At 42.8% G+C, this 26,068-nt stretch overlaps 1 protein-coding gene and 1 long non-coding RNA gene across 6 annotated transcripts in view; one reads left to right on the top strand and one right to left on the bottom strand.

Annotated features, from left to right (window-relative positions):
• The window catches only part of LOC140198116 (uncharacterized), a 55,785-nt gene extending 53,181 nt beyond the window's left edge, over positions 1-2,604 (bottom strand). Inside the window, exon 1 of the long non-coding RNA XR_011886102.1 lies at positions 2,553-2,604. This is a non-coding gene — a long non-coding RNA (uncharacterized lncRNA). The remainder of the gene's footprint in view (positions 1-2,552) is intronic.
• The window catches only part of LOC140198114 (uncharacterized), a 41,914-nt gene that overhangs the window by 5,314 nt on the left and 10,532 nt on the right, over positions 1-26,068 (top strand). For 2 of the 5 annotated variants that reach the window (XM_072259037.1, XM_072259041.1), the window contains exons 2-6: positions 3,318-3,707; positions 4,132-4,272; positions 12,132-12,286; positions 15,196-15,269; positions 17,707-17,826. In XM_072259037.1, the coding sequence (XP_072115138.1) occupies positions 3,318-3,707; positions 4,132-4,272; positions 12,132-12,286; positions 15,196-15,269; positions 17,707-17,826 (880 nt within the window). Of the gene's footprint in view, positions 1-2,051; positions 2,259-3,317; positions 3,708-4,131; positions 4,273-12,131; positions 12,287-15,195; positions 15,270-17,706; positions 17,827-26,068 lie in introns of those variants that run through there. The other 3 variants (XM_072259039.1, XM_072259040.1, XM_072259042.1) reach the window with 3 other exon arrangements.

A 26,068-nucleotide genomic window follows, 5' to 3' on the forward strand; every position in this document is an offset into this window, starting at 1 on the left:
GCAATCAGGTTCTTAATTTCCTCTTTGTACTCAAACTCGTCATTACCCGAGATATGGCCTACAATTGTTGTGTCATCAGCAAACATATATATTGAGTTTGACGGAAACTTAGCTACACAATCATGGGTGTACAGTGAGTACAGCAGGGGGCTGAGTACACAGCCTTGTGGGGCACCGGTGCTCAGAGTGATTGTAGAGGAGAGCTTGTCCCCTATTTTTACAGCCTGGATCCTGTTGGTGAGGAAGTTGAAGATCCAGCTGCAGATCTGAGTCCAAGGCCCAGATTCTGGAGCTTAGTAATCAGTTTGTTTGGAATGATGGTATTAACAGCCGAGCTGTAGTCAACAAAAAGGAGCCTTGCGTATGCGTCTTTATTCTCCAGGTGTTGTAAGGAGGAATGTAGGGCCAGAAGGATGGCATCTGCCATTGACCTGTTGCTCCTGTAGGAAAATTGCAAAGCGTCGAGGTTGACCGGTAGGTTGATCTGTGCCATGACCAATCTCTCGAAGCACTTCATAGCAATTGATGTCAGAGCAATGTTGGCAATAATTTCAAGGGGAATGCAATATAAAAGGAAGGAGATAATCCTGAGGCTTTGTAAGACGCCGTGCTTGGAGTGTTGTCGATAGTTTTGGGCACTATAATACAGAAAGGAAGTGTTGTCATTGGACAGAGTCCAAAGAAAGTTCAACGAGGATTATTCCAGGAATGAAGAGGTTACCATAAGAGGAGCGCTTGGAAGATTTAGGCCTGTATTCACTGGAATTTCGAAGAATGTGGGAGGATCTAATTGAAACCTACTGAATTTTGAGAGGACTAGATAGAGTGGGTGTGGAGAGGAAGTTTTCTATGGTGGGGTATCTAGAACTAGAGGGCACAGCCTCAAAATTGAAGAGTGACGTTTTAGAACAGTAGTAAGGAGGATTTTTTTAGCCAGAGGGTAGTGAATCTGTGGAATGTTCTGCCACAGAATTTGATGGAGGCCAAGTCCATGGGTATATTAATGCAGAAGTTGATAGTTTCCTGATAGGTCAGAGCATCAAAGGATATGGCGAGAAGACAAGTGCATGGGATTGAGTGGGATCTTGGATCAGCCATGATGGAATTGCGGAGCAGACTCGATGGGCTGGATGGCCTAATTCTGCTCCTGTCTTATGGTCTTATGGTCTACCTCATCTGACCCATACACTCTGATAACACAGTCTGACTCTTACAAACTACCTGAAAAACAGATTATTCCCAACTGTCCCAGGAAGCTACTGGTTGCTTCTGATCTCCAAATGCTGCAGTTTCATTCAGACAAATTGAGATTGTCAACCAACTCCAGGAATGAGGAAATACCCTTCTTCGGAACCAACATAGATACAGAACTATGTGTCTGTACAGATCCAGAAATGAGAGTGGTAAACAAAAATGCCCTGCAGTGATTTATCCAGGGGTTAATAACAAAAGATGGTGGGAATAGTCAGAAGGTCAGGTAATACATGTGCAAAGAGGAACAGTTATTTTTTTCAGGTCAAAAATAGAAACATTCAGGAGTCAGATTCGGAGACAGAAACAGAATTAATGTCTCGGGTCAAGTATGGATATATTAGGCAGGTCAGGCGGTACGTGTGGTAGAGAAACAGTTAATCTTTCAGATCGAGAATGAAAACATACAAGTGTGCAGAAAGAAATAGACTTAATGTCTCAGGTCAAACATGAAACATCTCAGCAGGTAGGTCAACAACCGGGGAAATAGAAATAGGGTTTATGGTTCAGGTTCAGCAAGTTTTAAGAGAACGTTTCTGGGACATCAGCAAAATGGTCAGACAGATGAGGAGGAGAATGGATTTTTATGGACGGTACATTGATGTTGGAAGCCTTTACATTCGAGAAGTGCAGCCCTGGGCTTCAGCCGTAAATGGTGAACTTCCTGCAGAAGCGTGTGTCTGCCTCTGGCCACACGCTGCTAGTGGTGTGGGTATTCGGAGCCGGATGCGTCTGTGTAAAAGGGTCTCTGAAGAAAGATTCCTGTGCGATACCATGCCATCAAGCCTCCCCCGCATGGGATGATAGAGTAACTATGCCGCTAACGTAGATCAGTACAACACGGGAACAGGCCCTTCGCCTCACAATGAAGTTCTCCAGAGATAAACGAGACCACTGCAGCGAATCAAAGCTTTAACTGTGAATATGAAAAATATTGCCGGTATTTGAAATGTACAGCAGCTTTCCTTCAGAGGAAACAAAATCAGCGAGTTTGTGCGATATCCCTGGTAATTGGTAATTGGTTCATTATTGTCACATGTAAAGATAAACAGTGAAAAACCTTTGTTTCGCATGCCATCGACACAGACAGATCATGCCATAAACAAGTACTTCGAGGTAGCAGTACGAAAGGAAAAAACATTCTGCAAAATATAAAGTTACGGTTACAGAGAAAGTGCGATGCATATTGATACATTAAGTTGGAAAAAGCTATGAAGAGGTTGACTGAGAGACGTAGAGTTCATTTTTAACGGGAATAGTTCCACTCCAGAGACTGAATAACGGCGGGGAAGACGCTGTACCTGAGTTTGGTGGCACGTCTCCGGCCTTTGTATGTTCTGACCAACGTAAGCGGAGAGAAGAGAGGAGTGGGAAGGCCCAGGGTAGGAGGAGTCCTTTATTGTGTTGCCTGCTTTCTCGCGGCTGCGGAAAATATAAAATTGATAGAGGGGAAGCTGGTTTTCGTATAGGCTAGAAATCAAAACAGGTGGAAATTTAAACCGGGCAAGTTTCTGCATTCTACAAAGCTGGGGTCTACGCCTATGCACCCGAGAAGGCCAGAGTTTCCCAGTCCCCATTTCCAGCTCCTTTGGTTTACCGTATGGGAAGCACTCCGGACGGTACCGAGACTTTGTGATCTCGGGAACATTTCACATCCGAAGATGTGCTGGAATGACCAGGAAGGTCCTGGTTATGTAGAGTTACAAAACTAGTCCCAGATTGTGTTGCATCGAATGCACCTACCCAACCCTTCTCCCTACACAAACCTCCCCCTACCCCCGACCCACCCTTTCCACGAGCTGTATTTATTATCTTATTGTTCGGGCATTCTGCTCTTCATCTGTTCTGATGAAGGATCTCGGTTGAAAAAGTCGACTGTTTATTTCCCTCTATAAATGCTGCCTGACTTACTGAATTTCTCAGTAATTTTTGCGCGTACGTGTTGATCACAGATGCTGGCTGACCTTACGATCAGACTTAACCCTTTGGGAAAGATGGGGTCTGGAGTTGGGATGGCCTCGTTTCGTGTGAGAGAGACTCACTTATGGTTTGATATTCTGTTGCAGTCTCTGGAAGCCTTGTTGCCCTGAGCGACCGTGAGCGAGAAGTGAACGGCATCGTTGGACAGTCTGCCCTTCTCTCCGGTTCCTACTGCACACCCACTCCCGGCTCCGAGCTAACAGTGGAATGGAATTTGCACCCCGACGCAACTGCGCTTGTGAAACTGATCCGATCGCAATGCTCTCCACATCCCGACAAGTCCGGTTATAATTGTTCAGATCGCTTGATTATCACGCCTTCCCACAGTGGACGAGTCCACCTCTACCCCGACAATGGATCGTTGTTACTGTGGGATTTACGGTTCAGTGACAGTGGAGTGTATGAGATATCCGTTTACTGCGGTGGGAACGACAGCGTTAAAGGCAACGTGACGTTGACGGTCCACAATGGGACAGGTAAGAAACCACTGAGCACGGCGAATAAAGTAACAGTTCCAAATTGTAATCGGGCTAATAAAAAGAGATTATTAAACAGGGGGTAAAACAGCCGGGATCCCCTTTGGTGTCGACTCTATTACAAGCCTGATGTCGAAATCGGGGCGCTGAATATCAAGAAGTAAAGGGGAGGTGGATGTGAAAGCGCGAGTTTTGTGTCTCGGCGATGTCCATTTTCATCCCGTCGAGGTTATTGACCGAATTAACCAGAATGTTCTGTAATTAATGGAGTTTATCTGGTAAATGTGTCCGCGAATACATTACGAAATCGGTTAATTTCCCATGACTAATGTACTTATCGTAGCGAAACCTAACATAAATTATTACAGTAATTCTCCGTTAGTGGACCTTTGGATCGTGTTCATCAGAATAATTTTATTTTTAGAAAAGGCGAACTCTACTTCCCCAACTACTCCACAGCCTCCGCAATCATCACGGGGTTTTATCCCAGCTCTGCCCATTTGCCTCGGCGTGATCGTTGTCGTCGCCATCTGTTTGTCCCTGAAGATGGCCAGGACACACTGGGGTAAGTGAAGGATTGAACAGTAGAGATGCCACAAAGTGTTGAGGAAGATGGAAGTAGCGAACCGGAGTGATGGTATTGGGTGATAAGGAATTGTATTGAGGAAGGTGAACGACAGGCTTCCGGGAAACGGAAAAATAAGCGGCGAATTGTCGTCTTGTGGTGGAGGCAACAGATAGGATTAACTGAAAAAAAGGAAGGAAGAGTTTAATATGTGGCTGAGTTTTGAATATGGATCCGTTTCTGATATCAATCAGATTAGATTAATTAATGTTTGTGGGTGGGGGGCGTTAGGAGATACTGTGGGCGCAAGACCTTTGAGAAGTGGGATGGTCAGTGTTTTGTGAAGATAGTAAGGAACGTGAGAAAACTGGTACAGGGGTAAGGGTTTCAGATTTCTAGATCATTGGAATCTTTTCTGGGGAAGGTATGACGTTTACAAAATGGACAGACTACACTTAAACCAGAGGGGGACCGATATCCTTATGAACCGGTTTGCTAGAGCTGTTGGAAAGGGTTTAAACTAACTTGGTGGGGGTGGGGATGGGAACCGGAGTGATAGCATTGCTGCAAGCAGAGTGAGAGTGTCAGGAAGGGCAGGCAGATGATTGGGCAAAATTGCAGTCAGTGGGATGTGTTGCAGTGTAAAAGGAGGACAACATCAAAAACAGTGATGGATACAGGACTGAAGGTGTTATATTTGAACACACACAGAGTACAGAAGAGCTTAAAGTCCTATGATACATATTGTACTGAAAGAACAATCAGGTAGGCAGAGGGAGTGATGTGGCACTGTTGGTAAAAAAATTAAATCAAATCCTTAGTGAAAGGTGACATAGGTTGGAAGATGTAGAATCATTGTAGATGGAGATAAGAACCTACAGGGGTTAAAAAGACTCTGCTGGTAGTTATAAACAGCCTTCTGAACAGTAGCCAGGATGTGAGCTACAATTTGTAACAGGAGATAGTAAAGGCAATGTTACAATAGTCATGGGAGATTTCTATATGCAGGCAGATTGGGAAATCAGACTGGTGCTGGATCTCAACGGAGAGAATTTGTAAAATTCCAACAAGGTGGCTTTTTAGAGCAGGTTATGGTTGAACCCTCTAGGGGACTAGCCATTCTGGATTTGGTGTTGTGTAATGAAATTGATTTGGTTAGAGCTTAAGGTAAAGGAAAACTTGGGAGGTTATGATAATAATGTGACAGAATTCATGCTGCAATTCGAAAGAAAGAAGGTGAAGTCAAAGATATTAGAATTACAGTGCAGTAAAGGGAACTACAATCAACTACAGAGTTGATTGGAAGGGGTCACTAACAGGGATGACAGCAGAGCAGGAATGGCTTGAGTTTCTGAGAGCAATTCAGATAGATACATCCCAAAGAAGAAGTATTGTAAAGGCAGGATGAAGCAACCGTGGCTGACAAGGGAAGTTAAAACCAGTAGAAAAGCAAAACAGAGGGCATATAACAGCACAAAAATTAGTGGAAAGTTGGAGGATCAGAAAACTTTTAAGTGTGTTCCCCCATTTCATCATGGCTGATCCAATTTTCCTCTCAACCCCAATCTCCTGCCTTCTCACTGCAATCCTTCAAGCCCTGATCAGTCAAGAATGTATCAACCTCTGCCTTAAATATACGCAAAGGCTTGGCCTCCATGTCTGCCTATGGCAAAGAATTTCACAGATTCACCACTCTCTGGCCAGTGGAATTCCATCTCATCTACGTTCTAAAAGAACACCTCTATTCTGAGGCTGTGTCCTCTGGTCTTAGACTCTCCCACCACAGGAAACATCTTCTCCATATCCACTCTATCAAGACCTTTCACCATTTGATAAGCTTCAATGAGGTCACCCCTCATTCTTTTGAATTCTAACCAATATAGTGCCAGACCCATAAATTGTTCTTCATATGACAAGCTGTTCAATTCTAGAATAATTTTTATGAATTTCCTTTCAACCTTCTTGAGTTTCAGCACATCATTGCTAAGATAAGGGGCTCAAAACTACTCATAATAGAAACATAGAAAATAGGTGCAGGAGTAGGCCATTCGGCCCTTCGAGCCTGCACCACCATTTATTATGATCATGGCTGATCATCCAACTCAGAACCCTGCCCCAGCCTTCCCTCCATACCCCCTGACCCCCGTAGCCACAAGGGCCATATCTAACTCCCTCTTAAATATAGCCAATGAACTGGCCTCAACTGTTTCCTGTGGCAGAGAATTCCACAGATTCACCACTCTCTGTGTGAAGAAGTTTTTCCTAATCTCGGTCCTAAAAGGCTTCCCCTCTATCCTCAAACTGTGGCCCCTCGTTTTGGACTTCCCCAACATCGGGAACAATCTTCCTGCATCTAGCCTGTCCAATTCCTTTAGGATCTTATACGTTTCAATCAGATCCCCCCTCAATCTTCTAAATTCCAACGAGTACAAGCCCAGTTCATCCAGTCTTTCTTCATATGAAAGTCCTGCCATCCCAGGAATCAATCAGGAATTTATCCACGTTAAATTGCATCTGCCATGAATTTGCCCACTCACCCAACCTATCCAAGTCACCCTGCATCCTCTTAGCATCCTCCTCACAGCTAACACTGCTACCCACTAGTCACCGCCTGCCATTCTGAAAAGGTCCCATTTATTCCCACTCTTTGCTTCCTGTCTGCTAACCAATTCTCCACCCACAACAATACCTTACCCCCAATACCGTGTGCATTAAGTTTGCACACTAATCTCCTGTGTGGGACCTTGTCAAAAGCCTTTTGAAAATCCAAATATACCACATCCACTGGTTCTCCCCTATCCACTCTACTAGTTAGATCCTCAAAAAATTCTATGAGATTCGTCAGACATAATTTTCCTTTCACAAATCCATGCTGACTTTGTCCGATCATTTCACCGCTTTCCAAATGTGCTGTTATCACATCTTTGATAACTGACTCCAGCAGTTTCCCCACCACCGACGTTAGGCTAACCGGTCTATAATTCCCCAGTTTCTCTCTCCCTCCTTTTTTAAAAAGTGGAGTTACATTAACCACCCTCCAATCCTCAGGAACTAGTCCAGAATCTAACGAGTTTTGAAAAATTGTCACTAATGCATCCACTATTTCTTGGGCTACTTCCTTAAGCATTCTAGGATGCAGACCATCTGGCCCTGGGGATTTATCTGCCTTCAATCTCTTCAATTTGCCTAACACCACTTCCCTACTAACATGTATTTCACTCAGTTCCTCCATCTCACTGGACCCTCTGTCCCCTACTATTTCTGGAAGATTATTTATGTCCTCCTTAGTGAAGACAGAACCAAAGTAATTATTCAATTGGTCTGCCATGTCCTTGCTCCCCATAATCAATTCACCTGTTTCTGTCTGCAGGGGACCTACATTTGTCTTTACCAGTCTTTTCCTTTTTACATATCTATAAAAGCTTTTACAGTCCGTTTTTATGTTCCCTGCCAGTTTTCTCTCATAATCTTTTTTCCCCTTCCTAATTAAGCCCTTTGTCCTCCTCTGCTGAACTCTGAATTTCTCCCAGTCCTCAGGTGAGCCACTTTCTCTGGCTAATTTGTATGCTTCTTCTTTGGAATTGATACTATCCCTAATTTCCCTTGTCAGCCACGGGTGCACTACCTTCCTTGATTTATTCTTTTGCCAAACTGGGATGAACAATTGTTGTAGTTCATCCATGCAATCTTTAAATGCTTGCCATTGCATATCCACCATCAATCCTTTAAGTGTCATTTGCCAGTCTATCTTAGCTAATTCACATCTCATACCTTCAAAGTTACCCCTCTTTAAGTTCAGAACCTTTGTTTCTGAATTAACTATGTCACTCTCCATCTTAATGAAGGATTCCACCATATTATGGTCACTCTTACCCAAGGGGCCTCTCACGACAAGATTGCTAATTAACCCTTCCTCATTGCTCAAAACCCAGTCCAGAATAGCCAGCTCTCTAGTTGGTTCCTCGACATGTTGGTTCAAATAACCATCCCGCATACATTCCAAGAAATCCTCTTCCTCAGCACCTTTACCAATTTGGTTCACCCAATCTACATGTAGATTGAAGTCACCCATTATAACTGCTGTTCCTTTATTGCACACATTTCTAATTTCCTGTTTAATACCATCTCCGACCTCACTACTACTGTTAGGTGGCCTGTACACAACTCCCACCAGAGTCTTCTGCCCCTTAGTGTTACGCAGCTCTACCCATATCGATTCCACATCTTCCCGGCTTATGTCCTTCCTTTCTATTGCGTTAATCTCTTCTTTAACCGGCAATGCCACCCCACCTCCCTTTCCTTCATGTCTATCCCTCCTGAATATTGAATATCCCTGAACGTTGAGCTCCCATCCCTGGTCACCCTGGAGCCATGTCTCTGTGATCCCAACTATATCATAATCATTAATAACAATCTGCACTTTCAATTCATCCACCTTATTACGAATGCTCCTCGCATTGACACACAAAGCCTTCAGGTGCTCTTTTACAACTCTCTTAGCTCTTATACAATTATGTTGAAAAGTGGTCCTTTTTAATGCTTGCCCTGGATTTGTCGGCCTTCCACTTTTACTTTTTTCCTTAGTACTTTTTGCTTCTACCCTCACTTTACACCTCTCTGTCTCTCTGCACTGGTTCCCATCCCCCTGTTGTGAACTAACCTCCTCACGCCTAGCCTCCTTAATTTGATTCCCACCCCCCAACCATTCTAGTTTAAAGTCACCTCAGTAGTCCCCGCTAATCTCCCTGCCAGGATATTGGTCCCCCTAGGATTCAAGTGTAACCCGTCCTTTTTGTACAGGTCACGCCTGCGCCAAAAGAGGTCCCAATGATCCAAAACCTTGAATCCCTGCCCCCTGCTCCAATCCCTCAGCCACGCATTTATCCTCCACCTCATCGCATTCCTACTCTCACTGTCGCGTGGCACAGGCAGTAATCCCGAGATTACTACCTTTGCGGTCCTTTTTCTCAACTCCCTTCCTAGCTCCCTATATTCTCCTTTCAGGACCTCATCCCTTTTCCTACCTATGTCATTGGTACCTATATGTACCACGTTCTCTGGCTCCTCAACCTCCCACTTCAGGATATCTTGGAAACGATCAGAAATATCCCGGACCCTGGCACCAGGAAGGCAAACTACCATCCGGGTCTCTGGACTGCATCCACAGAATCGCCTATCTGACCCCCTTACTATTGAGTCCCCTATCACAACTGCCCTCCTCTTCCTTGCCCTACCCTTCTGAGCTACAGGGCCAGACTCTGTGCCGGAGGCACGGCCACTGTCGCCAGTTTACCAGTGTTTTATAAAATCTCAACATTACATCCTTTCTTTTATATTCTAGTCCTCTTGAAATGAATGCTAACATCACATTTGCCTCCCTCACCACAGACTCAACCTGCAAACTAATCTTTATGGAATCCTGCACAACGACTCACAAGTCCCTTTGAGCTTCAGTTATTTAGTATTTTCTCTGCATTTGGGAAAAGGTCAACCCTTTCATTTCTTCTACCAAAGTGCACTACATATCCTAGCCAACACGGTATTCCATCTGCCACTTCATTGCCCATTCTCCTAATATGCCTAAATCCTTCTTTAGCCTCTCAGTTGGTTGCAGAGGCCAGGTCATTGAGTGTAATTAAGGTGGCAGTTGATAGGTTTTTGATTAGTCAGTGTGTGAAAGGTTACAGAGAGAAGGCAGGAGAACGGGGATGAGAATGTAATAGATCAGCCATATTGTAATAGTGGAGCAGAATGAATGGGCCGAATGGCCTAAATCTGCTTCTACGTCTTCTGGTCTTGTGGAGTCTATGTGCACCCCTCCCCTTACTTGTTTACAGTGTTAGACGTTTGTTCAGGTAGCAGCTGTGTGTGAGACTGAAGATATGCAGTAGATATGGAGGAATACATGACTATGGTAATTGTGGAGAAGGTATTTGGCAAAACGGAGGAACTCAGCAGGTCGGGCAGCATCCGTGGAAAAGATCGGTCGATGTTTCGGGCCGGAACGTCTACCGATCTTTTCCACAGATGCTGCCCGACCTGCTGAGTTCCTCCAGCGTGTTGTGAGTGTTGCTTTGACCCCAGCATCTGCAGATTATTTTGTGTTTTATTTGGCAAAATGTAGCAATTGTAGAGAGGAACATAGCTCTGCTTATGCACACTGTCCTGTGTATAAGAAAGCTGTGTCAGTACAGTGTGTTTGGGAGAAATGGGCATGTTATATGCCGAGCCTCTTTATAAAGTACAAAAAACACTATTGCTCGGACATATTAATATCCAGAAAATGGACAGATTTCTGTCAGTGTGTGAAGTGCACGGCTTAATAACAAAGAATTCATTGATTGTTGATAAACTAAAATTTGCTGATTTCATGGCAGATGTGGTAAATTGTACAGCACAATCTAAAAGTAGGGCAGAAAATCACGAAGAGTGAGGGTCCCAGACCAGATAAGTGAGGGACTCCACTGGTGACCGACCTCCATGCAGAATATGACCCGTCTACAACCACGCTTTGCCTTCTGTGGGCAAGCCAGTTCTGGAACCGTAGGAAATAGCAGAGGTACTTAGTGAATAATTTACTTCAGTATTCACAATAGAAAAGGATCTGGTGATTGTAGTGATGATTTGCAGCAGACGCTAAAGCTTGAGCATGTAGATATTTAGAAAGAGGATGCGATGGAGCTTTTGGAAACATCAAGTTGGATAAGTCGCCGGGACCAGATGAGATGTAACCAAGGCTACTGTGGGAGGTGTGGGAGGAGATTGCTCAGCCTCTGGCAGTGATCTTTGCATCATCAATGGGGACGGGAGAGGTTCCGGAGGACTGGGGGATTGCAGATGTTTTTCCTTTATTCAAGAAAGGGAGTAGAGATAGCCCAGGAAATTATAGACCAGTGAGTCTTACCTCAGTGGTTGGTAAGCTGGTGGAGAAGATCCTGAGAGGCAGGATTTATGAACACTTGGAGAGGTATAATATGATTAGGAAAAGTCAGTAGGGCTTTGTCAAGAGCAGGTCGTGCCTTACGAGCCTCATTGAATTTTTCGAGGATGTGACTAAACACATTGATGAAGGAAGAACAGTAGATGTAGTGTATATGGATTTCAGCAAGACATTTGATAAGGTTCCCCATGCCAGGCTTATTGAGAAAGTAAGGAGGCATGGGATCCAAGGGGACATTGTTTTGTGGATCCAGAACTGGCTTGCCCAAAGAAGGCAAAGAGTGGTTGTAGATGGGTCATATTCTGCATGGAGGTCGGTCACCAGTGAAGTGCCTCAGGGATCTGTTCTGGGACCCTTACTCTTCGTGATTTTTATAAATGACCTGGATGAGGAAGCGGAGGGATGGGTTAGTAAATTTGCTGATGACACAAAGGTTGAGAGTGTTGTGGATAGTGTGGAGGGCTGTCAGAGGTTACAGAGGGACATTGAGATGATGCAAAACTCGGCTGAGGAGTGGCAGATGGAGTTCAACACAGATAAGTGTGTAGTGTTTCATTTTGGTAGGTCAAATATAATGGCAGAATATAGTATTAATGGTAAGACTCTTGGGGATCTTGGGGTCAGAGTCCATAGGACGGTCAAAGCAGCTGCGCAGATTGACTCTGTGGTTAAGAAGGTGTATGGTGTATTGGCCTTCATCAATTGTGGAATTGAATTTAGGAGCCGAGAGGTAATGTTGCAGCTATATCGGACCCTGGTCAGACCCCACTTGGAGTACTGTGCTCAGTTCTGGTCGCCTCACTACGGAAAGAATGTGGAAGCCATAGAAGGGGTGCAGAGGAAACTTACAAGGACGTTGCCTGGATTGGGGAGTATGCCTTATGAGAATATGTTGAGTGAACCAGCCTTTTCTCCATAGAGCGACGGAGGATGCGAGGTGACCTGATGGAGGTGTATAAGATGATGAGAGGCATTGATCGTGAGGATGGTCAAAGGCTTCTTCCCAGGGCTGAAATGGTTGCCACAAGAGGACACAGGTTTAAGGTGCTGGAGAGTAGGTACAGTAGGTCAGGGGTAAGTTGTTTACGCAGAGAGTGGTGAATGCGTGGAATGGGCTGCCGGCAACAGTGGTGGAGGCAGATATGATAGGGTCTTTTAAGAGACTTATGGATAGGTGCATGTGGCTTAGAAATATAGAAGGCTATAGGTAAGCCTAGAAATTTCTTTCTTTTTCAGTATTTTTATTAATTTCTTACTTACCTAAAAGAATACAGAGTACAGTAGAATATATAATATATATCGATTACAATATATTGAAATCACAGATGAGGTGTAATTACCCCATATCCATATAAATTAAATTTAAACATAATATTGAAAAGAGATAATTTTGTTTTACAAAAAATTTAAACTCACAACCAGAAAAAAAAACAGCTGTTTGGATAAAACAAAAAGAAAAGAAAAAAAATCCTTAACACATAGTAAAACATATTATTAGCCAACATCTGTGCTTAATAGAAAATCAAAGATTTTGAAAATAATTCAAAAAAGGTCCCCACAATGTTAAAAAATCTTGTCTAGGTTCAGAAATCTATGTTTCTATAACATCATTTATCCAATGAGTATGAGTAAGCAGAGTGGCATCCTTCCACTTAAGCAACAACGCCCTCCTGGCTATAAGAGAAATAAAGGCCAAAATATGCAGATCATGTGTCTCCAAAATAATATCATTTCCTCCAACAATACCAAATAAGACAGTCAAAGGATTAGGTTTAAAATTTACTTTAAAAAGCAACGAAAAAATTTGAAATACTTCTTTCCAATATTTTTCAAGACTCGGACAAGTCCAAAACACATGGATTAGTGAAGCTTCTCCATTATTACATCTATCACAATAGGGAGATATATCCAAATAAAAATGAGACAGCTTATCTTTAGACATTTGGGCTCTATGAACAACTTTAAATTGTAGAAGGAAATGACGGGCACATAACCATGAGGTAGTAACCAATTTAAAAATTTCATTCCAAGTGTCCTCAGAAATTGAAATCTATAAATCTTGTTCCCGAAGACTTTTAATCTTATCTAAAGGAATATTTCTCATTTCCAACAACATACCATAAATATTAGAAATAGATGCATTACCGAAGGGTTTCAACTTAAAAATTATATCAAGTGCATTTTTATCTGGACTTTTAGGAAATGTATGTAGTTGAGAATGCAAAAAGTCTCTAATTTGTAAATATCAAAAAAAGTGAGTTCTCGGTAGGCCATACTTAACTGACAGTTGTTCAAATGAAGAGAGACTGTCTCCAATAAACAAATCATGAAATCAGTTAATACCCAATCTATTCCACTCTTTAAAAACTACATCAGACATAGAAGGTTTAAAAAAAGAGTTAGGAGAATTGGGACTGGAAAGTGAAAAACACAATAAACCAAAATATTTTCTAAATTGTACCCAAATCCTCAAAGCGTGTTTAACTACAAAATTATCAGTTAAATTACTCAAAGATAAAGGAATTGAGGATCCAAGAAGAGAAATGATAGAAAATTTATTAACAGAGATAGCTTCTAAAGAAACCCAGACCAAAATATAATATAACCAAAACATAAGATTCCGCATTGATCGTGTGGACAGTCAGAGGCTTTTTCCCAGGGCTGAAATGGTTGCCAAAAGAGGACACAGGTTTAAGGTGTTGGGGAGTAGGTACAGAGGTGATGTCAGGGGTAAGTTTTTTACTCAGAGAGTAGTGAGTGCGTGGAATGGGCTGCCGGCAACAGTGGTGGAGGTGGATACGGTAGGGTCTTTTAAGGGACTTTTGGATTGGTACATGGAGCTTGGAGAAATAGAATGCTATGGGAAAGCCTAGAAATATCTAAGACACGTTCGGCACAACTTTGTGGGCTGAAGGGCCTGTATTGTGCTATACATTTTCTATGTTCCTGTGTTAAAAAAAACTTATTTTTAAAGCTGCAGAAACACAACTAGAGATAAGGGACTTAAATCTAGAATTTATTCATGATGCTTTACAAGGAGGGTTAAATAACATTCAGACTTTAAAGAAGAGATACTAATTTTTTTTTGTTTTTTCTTTTTACTTTCCTCTTTTTTACTCTTTTTTCTTTTATTACGGTGGAATGCTAGAAGTTTGTTAGCTAATATACAAGAGTTTTAATGCTCATAGTACTATATGGGGTTGTAGTGACAAAAAATATGAAAGAGATGGTTGAGGAAAACTTTCGAGAACAAGACCTGGTGAGCTTGAATGATAAGCAACACACATAAAAGTTGCTGGTGAGCACAGCAGGCCAGGCAGCATCTCTAGGAAGAGGTACAGTCAACGTTTCGGGCCGAGACCGTTCGTCGGGACTAACTGAAAGTAGAGCTAGTAAGAGATTTGAAAGTGGGAGGGGGAGGGGGAGATCCGAAATGATTCCTCGTGTTTCAGCTTGAACGATACTCAGTAGGTGGCAGTAATGCACTTTATGTTGGTCTGAAATCCACCATTGAACATTATTATTATAAGAAAAAGAGATCAAGTTCAGCCCCGGAAGGGAGGCAGTGGTGGAGTGTACAGATAACATCTGCAAAGCTCTCCCGTCACCCTGTGGAAAGATAGTGACTGTGCAAGAGTCTAGCATTTGCTATATTTTGTGAATTGATGTCTGATTTGTCTGTTCGTTGCAACATGACTTTCTGTAAACACAAAATGTCACAGGAGCTCAGCGGGTCAGGCAGCATCTGTGGAGGAAAATGAACAGTCTCTGCAGAAAATATCGACTGTTTATTTCCCCTCAAAAAAATGTTGCCTAACTCGTTGAGATCCTCCAGCATTTTGTGTGTGTTGCTCCAGATTTCCAGTGTCTGCACTTGCTCTGTGTCATCTTTTTCTGTAGGACTTGTTCATGATACAATTTTTTTGAGCTGAATTAAGGCACAATGTCAGAAATTCTGCTGCTGACTAGCTGTTTTACAACAGGTTGTGGTTGTAAGTCGGACACAACAGAAAAGATTGCCCAGTCTAATGGAGTTTCACGAGAGGAGCTGGATGAGGTAAGCAGGCAGTGAACTGCGGGTGGTCAGGTCACTGACAAAAAATCTAATCTGCTTTGTCAGTTGTATTCAATATCTTGGCCATAATTCAATGAATCATGTGTTCATTCTTGGCCCCAATTAGCCAAAGGGATTAATTTAGCTTCAGAATGTCCAAGGTATTGGATGCAGTTCTGGTTTTACAACCTGTCTTAATCTATTCTCCATTGAAGTCATGTTGGGATGGTTATGGTTATAGTAATAATAATGCCTGATCCCAAGGGATCCCCATCTTACATATCAAGTTAAAACTGCTCCAGAGAATATATAATTTGGAAATGCATGATGTCGTAGGATCTCAGTGATACAGCATGAAAACAGGCCTTTTGGCCCATCTAATCTGTGTTGACCATGTACTACCCATTTATACTAATTCTATATTCATCCCAGTTTTCTTTTTCTCTTCACACTCTCATTAACTTTCTACCCACAGTCACCCCTGTACACATCAAAGGCCATTTAACAACCTGCAAATTTCCGGGATGTGGGAAGATTAAAGGAAACCAGAAGGATTGTGGGAAACCTATGCAATCATAAGAACATAAGAAATTGCTGATCTGGCCATGGAATCAGCTTCACCTACCTGCCTTTTCTCCATGACCCATAATTAAGAGCCTTGCAGAAATCTAACCGATTGTATCATAAATATATTTAATCAATGATCAATATGGTCTGTCATATGCATTTACATATATTAGGAATTAGGTAGACTTTACTGCTTCCTTGAGTAGAGAATTCCACAGATTCACTTGGAAAAGTAGTTGCTCCTCATGTCCATCCTAAATCTATTTCCCTGCTATATCTGCTGGTCAAGTACCAGTGGAAACAATCTTATTTAACCTTTTCATAGTTTTATGATTCTATATTATCCTTTTTCATTCTTCTGAATTCCAGGCATAAAGTCACAGGTGACCCAATCTGTCCTCATAGGCTAACACCACCCACACCTCCATCTCCTGAATCAACCTCTTCCGCTCTGCCCCCAAAGCCAGTATGTTCTTCCTTAAGTAAGGAGACTAGAACTGCATGCAGTACTCCAGGTACCACCTTATTAATACCCTGTACAGTTGCAGCATAACCATCCCATTCTTAAATTCAATCCCTCTCGCAATGAAGTCCAACATTCCACTTGCCTTCTTGATAACCTGTTGAATCTGCAAACCAACACTGGTGTTTCAAGCACTCCCAAGTCCCTCTGCACAATAGGATGCTGAAATCTTTCACCATTTACATAATAATTTGATCTTCTATTTCTCCTTCCAAAGTGGATGTCCTCACAATTATCAGTGTTGTACTCCATCTGCTAATCCAGTGTTCATTCATTTAATATCCATACCTTACTGCAGACTCTCCACATTCTTTGCTCAATTTAGATTTCTACCTAATTTAGTGCCATCAGCAAACTTAAATATGCTGTACTTGTCCCCTCTTCCACATCATTAATGTATATTGTGATAGTTGAACTGATCCCTGTGGCATGCCTCTCTCCACTGATTGTCAACCAAATAAACATGCATTTATCTAACAGGCTTGAGGTTCGCAATGCTGCCCTGAATGTTCCTTCTCCATTTTGGATGGTCAAGAGATCGTTGATAGGTCGGGGAGTGGTAAGGAGGAAGGGAAAAATTAGGAAAATAACCCTAATTAGCTATTTTTAGAGTCAGCAACCAACTATTAAGAACCTTTGAAGAATCTTCCATATATTTCCCTCCAATGAACGTTATTTCTACCTCAAGATCATTTATAAGGACCCCCACCATCCAGGCCATACTGTCTTCTCAATGCTGCCATCACAAAGGAGATTCAAGAGCCCAAGTTCCCACACCACCAGGTTCAGGAACAGTTATTACCCTTCAACCAACAGGCTCCTGAACCACTGTTGGTAACTTCACTCTCCTCAGCACTGAACTGATGACACACCCTATGGACTCTCTTTCAAGGATTCTAGAACTCATGTTCTCAGGATTGGTTGTTTGTATATCTATGAGTCTATGTATCTATCTGTCACACTATCTATCTATCTATCTGAGTTTTGTAAAGCATTGTAGATGCATCTTTCACCACACAGACATCAACCACTCATGAAAACTGTTTGCCACTACCGGCTTGGGGGAAGTTGGGAATTTGTAATAAATAACGGCTCTTCCACGATGTTCACAATCTGTTCCTGAATGAAGAAAGAAATACACTGCCATGATACAGATTTCGCTGAGTAATAGAACAGGCTGAAAGACATCCTTCAGCTCCTGAGATGAATTCTCCCCTGCATGTCATGCAACATTCTAAACATTCCCTGAAACCTTTTCCTCCTCTTCTAAACACCAATGAGTTGCTACATATTTTCTTCCCTCTTGCTACATATTACTTTCATAACTTGTCTTCTCTCTCTTCTCCACAGAACAGGGATCAGAATTCGCACGTTGACATCACGTACACCCTTCTGCAGCTTCCTTTGCCTGACTGCCCCACAACAACACAGGGACATGAGAATTGCATCATTTACTCTGCTCCACGAAAGGTACAGTGAGAGAGGGGTGTGTGGGTTAGCCGTGGTTAACAGAACTATATCTGCTCCCTGCACCTGCAGAAAAAGATGAATGATCAGGGAGAAATTTGACAATCAGGCCTTCTGAAAGGAGGTGGTGAATAAAGCCAACACCCAGCTGGTCAGGCAGCAGCTGTGGAGAGAGAAATTTAAGTGCCTGATCTTCAGAATGGTCACATATTTGCAGCACTTTGGTTTTATAAGCTATGAAAACCTGAGGATCTTGTGAAATGGATCCTGTGACAGGAACACTGTCCTTGTTGGGGAATTGTGTAGTACATAGAATGACTTGAATGATCAGTGATCACTCTAAACCAGAATGACCTGCAATACAACAGTGAGCAACCAGGAAAGCTGAGGAGGCCTTTTTAGTAAGCTTCAGGAAATGTAACTCTGGTGTAAGTAGGGTTTGTCCAACGTGAAAGTTGATAGGGAGAAAGTAAAGTCTGATGCAGCAGTATTTCAGTGGAGTAAGGGTAATTACAGTGGAATGAGAGAGGAGTTGGCCAAAGTAAACTGGAAGGAGCTACTAGCAGGGATGTCAACAGGGCAGCAACGGTGTGCATTTCTGGGAAAAAATTAGGCAGATGCAGGGCATATGTATCAAAAATGAAGAAATACTGTTACACGCCTCAAGGAGATCTGTGATTTTTTTTGTGAAAATGATGTAATGGTCTTTTGGAGGTCACCTGATGCAATTTTCCCGCCAATGTGAGGTCACGTGATGACATGTGTACCACAGCTATATAAGGGTAGACCCCAGATGATGCAGTTAGTTTTCAGTTTTTAGATTTCCAGCTAGAACGTACTGTGTCTCCGTTTCTGTTACATATTTGTTTTTATGGCGCAGTTTCATTTTTTAAACGGTTGTTACGTTCTGTTGCAAGGAATAATATTGCTGGACGAAGTTTTTGCTAGAGGTGTTGATGTACCTTATTCTAGTAGTAGTAGAAGGGAGAGTGAAGACTTTATCGAAGTACAGGACCTGAAGGATTGAGAGGAGTCGGTATCGTTCGGCAGTTTAACAAAGGATCGAACTTATTGAGTCTTCGTTGAAGAAGTAGTGACCTGCATCGGAGGTAACTCTTGCCAAAAGAGTAAATAGTTCATGCAAGGTTTGCTCTCTCTAGAATTTAAGGTCAGTTGTTCTAAACTGTTTATTTACTGCATCGTGAATCCTCTGGACAGAACCAGCAGGAAAGTCACATCTATGAAGAAATCTTTCTCCAGAGAAGTCTCTCCCAATTGAACGTATAAATCTGTTGGACTTTCGAATTTACCATCTTATGAACTATATCTGACTTTACCGCATTAAGAACTGTTTTTGCATTTAGCGGTTTAAGAACCAGTGCCGAGTGATGATTTGTTGAACGGCTGCATAGCGGTTAACTTCCAGTTAAGGTTTTTGTTTTCTTTTATCGTTCATCCGTGCTTAATGAATGTTTGGTTGTTCTTATATAACCTGTCTCGATTGATATTCATTGTTGCCGGTTATGTAACAATACTCAATGGTAAAATAGGACAACCATGGCTGACAAAGGAAGTCAAATCTATTGTAAAGCAAAAGAAAGGATACAACAAAGCAAAAATTAGTGGGAATATAGAGGAGTGGGAAGTTTTTAAAAACCTACAAAGTGCAAATGAAGAAATCATTAGGAGGGGAAAAAATGAAATATGAAAGCAAGCCAGCAAATAATAGCAAAGTGGATAGTAAAAGTTTTTTCAAGTACATTAAAAATAAAAGAGAAATGAGAGTGGATATAGGACTACTAGAAAAGAAGGGAGGAGAAATAATAACAGGAGACAAGGAAATGGCTGATGAACTAAATGAGTATTTTGCATCAGTCTTCACTGTGGAAGACATGACTAGTAGTGTGTGAAGGAAGAGAAGTGGGTGCAGTTTCTATTATAAGAGTGAAGGTGCTCAAAAAGCTGAAAGACCTAAAGGTACATAAGTCACCCGGACCAGAGGAACTGCACCCTAGGGTTCTGAAAGAGGTAGCATTAGAGATTGTAGTGGCATTATAAATTATCTTTCAAAAATCATTTGACTCTGGCATGGTACCAGAGGACTGGAAAATTACAAATGTCACTCCACTCTTTAAGAAAGGAGGAAAGAAGCAGAAAGGAAATTATAAACCAATTAATCTGACCTCATTGGTTAGGAAGATGTTAGAGTCAATTGTTAAGGATGAGGTGATGGAGCACTTTCTGAGACAGGACACGATAGAACGAAGTCAGCATGGTTTCCTTCAGGGAAAATTCTGCCTGATAAACATGTCCAAATTCTTTGAGGAGATTACAAGTAGGATAGATAAAGGGTATGCAGTGGATTTTGTATTTTGGACTTTCAGGAGGCCTTTGACAAGGTGCCTAGGAGCCCATGGTATTACAGGGAAGTTACTAACATGGTTAGAGCATTGGATGATTGTTAGGAGGCAACGAGTGGGAATAAAACGATCCTTTTCTGGGTGGCTGCCAGTGAGTAGTGGTGTTCTGCAAGGTCGGTGTTGGGACCAATTCATTTTAGGCTCGATATAAAAGATTTGGATGATGGAATAGATGGCTTTATTGCCAAGTTTGTGCATGATATGAAGATTGGTGGAGGGACAGGTAGTGCTGAGAAAACAGGTATGATGCAGAAACACAGATTAGGAGAATGGGCAAGAAAAGTGTCAAATGAAATACAAAGTTGGAAAATGCATGGTCATGCACTTTGGTGGTAGAAATAAATGTGCGAACTATTTTCTAAACGGGGAGAAAATCTGAGATGCAAAGGGTCTTGGGAGTCCTTGTACAGGGCACCCTAAATGTAAACTTGCTAGTGGAGTCGGTGGTGAGGAAGGCAAATGCCATGTTAGCATTCATTTCAAGAGGTCTAGAGTACAGGAGCATGGATCAGATGCTGAGGCTTTATAAGGCACTGGTGAGGCCTTGCCTTGAGTATTGTGAACAGTTTTGGACCCCTCATCTTAGAAAAATGTGCTGGCCTTTGAGAGGGTCCAGAGGAGGTTCACAAGGATGATTCCAGGAATGAATGTGTTATCATATGAGGAACGTTTGATGGCTCTGGGTCTGTACTCGCTGGAATTCAGAAGAATGACGGGTGATCTCATTGAAACCTTCTGAATGTTGAAAGGCTTAGACAGAGTAGATGTGGAAGAAATGTTTCCCATGGTGGGAGAGCCTAGGACTAGAGGCTACAGACTCAGGATAGAGGGCCTAATTTCTTTAGCCAAAGGGTGGTGAATTGTGGAATTGTTGCCACATGCTGCTGTGGAGGCCAGGTTGTTGGGTGTACTTAAAGCAGAGATTGATAAGTTCTTGATAGGACATGGCATCAAAGGTTACAGGGAGAAGGCTGGGAGCTGGGGTTGAGGAGGAGAAGATCAGTCATGATTGAATGGCAGAGCAGACTTGATGGACCAAATGGCTTAATTCTGCTCCTATGCGGAAAAGTAGGAAAATAAAAACATAGAAAAACTGCAACACAATACAGGCCCTTCGGCCCACATGCTGTGTTGAAAATGTACTTACTTTAGAAATTACCAAAGATTACCCATCGCCCTCTGTTTTTCTAAGCTCCATACGCCTGTCCAGGAGTCTCTTAAAAGACACTATCGTATCGTCTATAAGTGCGGAACTGTATAAAGGAGAGCTGGTGTTCAAAACAAACATACCCTGACAGGTCCTCTGATCTTACTTGCAAGCATTTTAAAACTGTGCCCTGTCATGATAGCCATTTCAGCCCTGGGAAAAAACCTCACGATCAATGCCTCTCATCATCTTATACACCTCTATGAGGTCACCTCTCATCCTAGGTCACTCTAAGGAGCAAAGGCCAAGTTCACTCAACCCATTCTTGTAAGGCATGCTCCCTAATCCAGGCAACATCCTTGTAAATCTCCTCTGCACCCTTTCCATGGCTTCCACATCCTTCTTATAGTGAGGCCAGCAGAACTGAGCACAGTACTCCAAGTGGGGTCTGACCAGGGTACTATATAGTTGCAACATTACCTCTCGGCTCATAAATTCAATTCCACGATTGATAAAGGCCAATACACCATACACCTTCTTAACCACAGAGTCAACCTGCACAGCTTCTTTGAGTGTCCTGTGGACTCGAACCCCAAGATTCCTCTGATCCTCCACACTGCCAAGAGTCTTGCCATCAATATTATATTCTGCCATCATATTTAACCTACCAAAATCAACCACCTTGCACTTATCTGGGTTGAACCCCATCTGCCATTTCTCAGCCCAGTTTTGCATCCTATCAATGTCCCGCTGTAACCTCTGACAGCCCTCCACCTTATCCACAACACACCCAACCTTTGTGTCATCAGCAAATTTACTAACCCATCCCTCCACTTCCTCATCCAGGCCATTTATGAAAATCACAAAGAGTAGGGTTCCCAGAACAGATCCCTGAGGCACACCACTGGTCACCAACCTCCATGCAGAATACGTCCCGTCTATAACCAGTCTTTGCCTTCTGTGGGCAAGCCAGTTCTGGATCCACAAAGCAATGTCCCCTCGGATCCCATGCCTCCTTACTTTCACAATAAGCCTTGCATGGGGTACCTTATCAAATGCCTTGCTGAAATCCATATACACTACATCTACTGCTCTACCTTCATCAATGTGTTTAGTCTGTGACGAAATCCTAAGGATTATTCATTACGGACTGTGCCTTTAAAAAGAGTGAGAGTGTACCGCTGATTCAGAGAGAGAGAGAGAGGCACCGAGCAGCACATGAGCCGCTGTGGTGATAGAAGTGCGGAGCTATATAATGGAGAGCTGGTGTTCAGCATGTTTGCATAGATATACAAGGTCAGCTGGCTTTCTGGTAGACACACAAAGACACAGAAGAAACGGACACTGGATGAGCTTTGAGTGCCCGCAAAAGGGTTCGTTTTGGGAATCGATCAGGAGAATCAACCAGAGGCTCTCACCGGTGACAGGTGGAAAGCTATCAGTGTGTTTAACCCTTGCCTGGGTTGATAGTTTTACCACGTGAAGACGGTACCTTTAGTGTGGTCACATTCAGTGACCTTAAAAGATTTGAAGGACCACGGAAAGACGCCTTTAGCATTATCATGGAAAAGGATAGAATCAGAGAGGACAGGAAAATTTTTAATTGGGGAAGGGCATATTATGAGGCTATAAGGGTAGAAGTTGCTGGTGTGAATTGGGATGATGTTTTTGCAGGGAAGTGTACTATGGACATGTGGTCGATGTTTAGAGATCTCTTGCAGGATGTTAGGGATAAATTTGTCACGGTGAGGAAGATAAAGAATGGTAGGGTGAAGGAACCGTGGGTGAAAAGTGAGGTGGAAAATCTAGTCAGGTGGAAGAAGGCAGCATACATGAGGTTTAGGAAGCAAGGATCAGATGGGTGTATTGAGGAATATAGTGAAGCAAGGAAGGAGCTTAACAAGGGGCTGAAAAGAGCAAGAAGGGGGCATGAGAAGGCATTGGTGAGTAGCGTAGAGGAAAACCCCAAGGCATTCTTCAATTATGTGAAGAAAAAAAGTATGACAGGAGTGAAGGTAGGACTGATTAGAGATAAAGGTGGGAAGATGTGCCTGGAGGCTGTGGAAGTGAGCGAGGTCCTCAGTGAATACTTCTCTTCGGTATTCACCAATGAGAGGGAACTTGATGATGGTGAGGACAATATGAGTGAGGTTGATGTTCTGGAGCATGTTGATATTAAGGGAGAGGAGGTGTTGGAGTTGTTAAAATACATTAGGACGATAAGTCCCCGGGGCCTGATGGAATATTCCCCAGGCTGCTCCACGAGGTGAGGGAAGAGATTGCTGAGCCTCTGGCTAGGATTTTTATGTCCTCTTTGTCCACAGGAATGGTACCGGAGGATTGGAGGGAGGCGAATGTTGTCCCCTTGTTCAAAAAAGGTAATAGGGATAATCTGGGTAATTATAGATCAGTGAGCCTTCATCTGTGGTGGGAAAGCTGTTGGAAAAGATTCTTAGAGATAGGATCTATGGGCATTTAGAGAATCATGGTCTGATCAGGGACAGTCAGCATGGCTTTGTGAAGGGCTGATTGTGTCTAACAAGCCTGATAGAGTTCTTTGAGGAGGACACCAGGCATATAGATGAGGGTAGTGCGGTAGATGTGATCTATATGGATTTTAGTAAGGCATTTGACAAGGTTCCACATGGCTGGGTTATTCAGAAAGTCAGAAGGCATGGGATCCAGGGAAGTTTGGCCAGGTGGATTCAGAATTGGCTTGCCTGCAGAAGGCAGAGGGTCATGGTGGAGGGAGTACATTCAGATTGGAGGATTGTGACTAGTGGTGTCCCACAGGGATCTGTTCTGGGACCTCTACTTTTCGTGATATTTATTAATGACCTGGATGAGGGGGTTGAAGTGTGGTTTGGCAAGTTTGCAGACAACACAAAGGTTGGTGGTGTTGTAGATAGTGTAGAGGATTGTCAAAGATTGCAGAGAGACATTGATATGATGCAGAAGTGGGCTGAGAAGTGGCAGATGGAGTTCAACCCGGAGAAGTGTGAGGTGATTCACTTTGGAAGGACAAACTCCAAGGCAGAGTACAAAGTAAATGGCAGGATACTTGGTAGTGTGGAAGAACAGAGGGATCTGGGGGTACATGTCCTCAGATCCCTGAAAGTTGCCTGACAGGTGGATATGGTAGTTAAGAAAGCTCATGGGGTGTTAGCTTTCATAAGTCGAGGGATAGAGTTTAAGAGTCGCAATGTAATGATGCAGCTTTATAAAACTCTGGTTAGGCCACACTTGGAGTACTGTGTCCAGTTCTGGTCACCTCACTATAGGAAGGATGTGGAAGGTTTGGAAAGGGTACAGAGGAGATTTACCAGGATGCTGCCTGGTTTAGAGAGTATGCATTATGATCAGAGATTAAGAGAGCTAGGGCTTTACTCTTTGGAGAGAAGGAGGATAAAAGGAGATATGATAGAGGTGTACAAGATTATAAGAGGAATAGATAGAGTGGATAGCCAGTGCCTCTTCCCCAGTGCACCACTGCTCAATACAAGAGGACATGGCTTTAAGGTAAGGGGTGGGAAGTTCAAGGGGTATATTAGAGGAAGGTTTTTTACTCAGAGAGTGGTTAGCGTGTGGAATGCACTGCCCGAGTCAGTGGTGGAGGCAGATACACTAGTGAAGTTTAAGAAACTACTTGACAGGTATATGGAGGAATTTAAGGAGTGGGCTTATATGGGAAGCAGGGTTTGAGGGTCGGCACAACATTGTGGGTCGAAGGGCCTGTACTGTGCTGTACTATGTTCTATGTTCTATTACAAATCAACTCTCTCTCTCCTCAGTTCTACTGAACTCAATATCACGAACTGAACTGACTTCGGTTACATACCATCGTAAAACTGTATTAGATAAGATTAGATTACATTATGACGACACTCAGTCCTCGTTTTATGGTCATTTAGAAATGCATGCATTAAAAAATGATACAATGTTCCTCCAGTGTGATATCACAGAAACACAAGACAGACCAAGACAAAAACTGACAAAAACCACATAATTATAACATATAGTTACAACAGTGCAAAGCAATACTGTAATTTGATAAGAGCTGACCATGGGCACGGTAAAAAAAAATTCTCAAAGTCCTGATAGCCCCAACATCTCACGCAGATGGTAGAAGGGAGACAACGCTCCCTGCCATGAGATTCCAGCACCGCAAACTTGCTGATGAAGCATCCTGGAAGCACCTGATGACAGTCCAACTCTGAGTCCATCCTAAAACTTCGAGCCTCCGACCAGCCCTCTGACACCCAGCACCGAACACCATCTCTGCCGAATGCTTCGACCCTGGCCCCGGCCGCCAAGCAACAGACAAAGCTGAGGATTCGGGGCCTTCCCCTCCGGAGATTTCGAATCACACAGTAGCAGCAGCAGCGAAACAGGCATTTCAGAAGTTTCACCAGATGTTCCTCCGTGCTCTCATGTCTGCCTCCATCAAATCAGAATTGTGCACGGCATCCTATTTGACAGATTACAGATATAATTCACCAGAGAGGCCACATGCTGCATCGTGCCGCCATCTTCTCCTCCCGGCAGTATCAATTACCACTTAAGTTTGAAGTTTGGGTTTTGTATTTACACACATATATATGCATAAACTCTGCTAACCTGTTTGATTTATCTGGTTTTATGTTACTTTTTACGTAGTTACTAATAAAATAGGGTTAGT

The sequence above is a fragment of the Mobula birostris genome, chromosome 5 (genome assembly GCF_030028105.1).
Source record: "Mobula birostris isolate sMobBir1 chromosome 5, sMobBir1.hap1, whole genome shotgun sequence".
NCBI classification, from domain to species: domain Eukaryota; kingdom Metazoa; phylum Chordata; class Chondrichthyes; order Myliobatiformes; family Myliobatidae; genus Mobula; species Mobula birostris.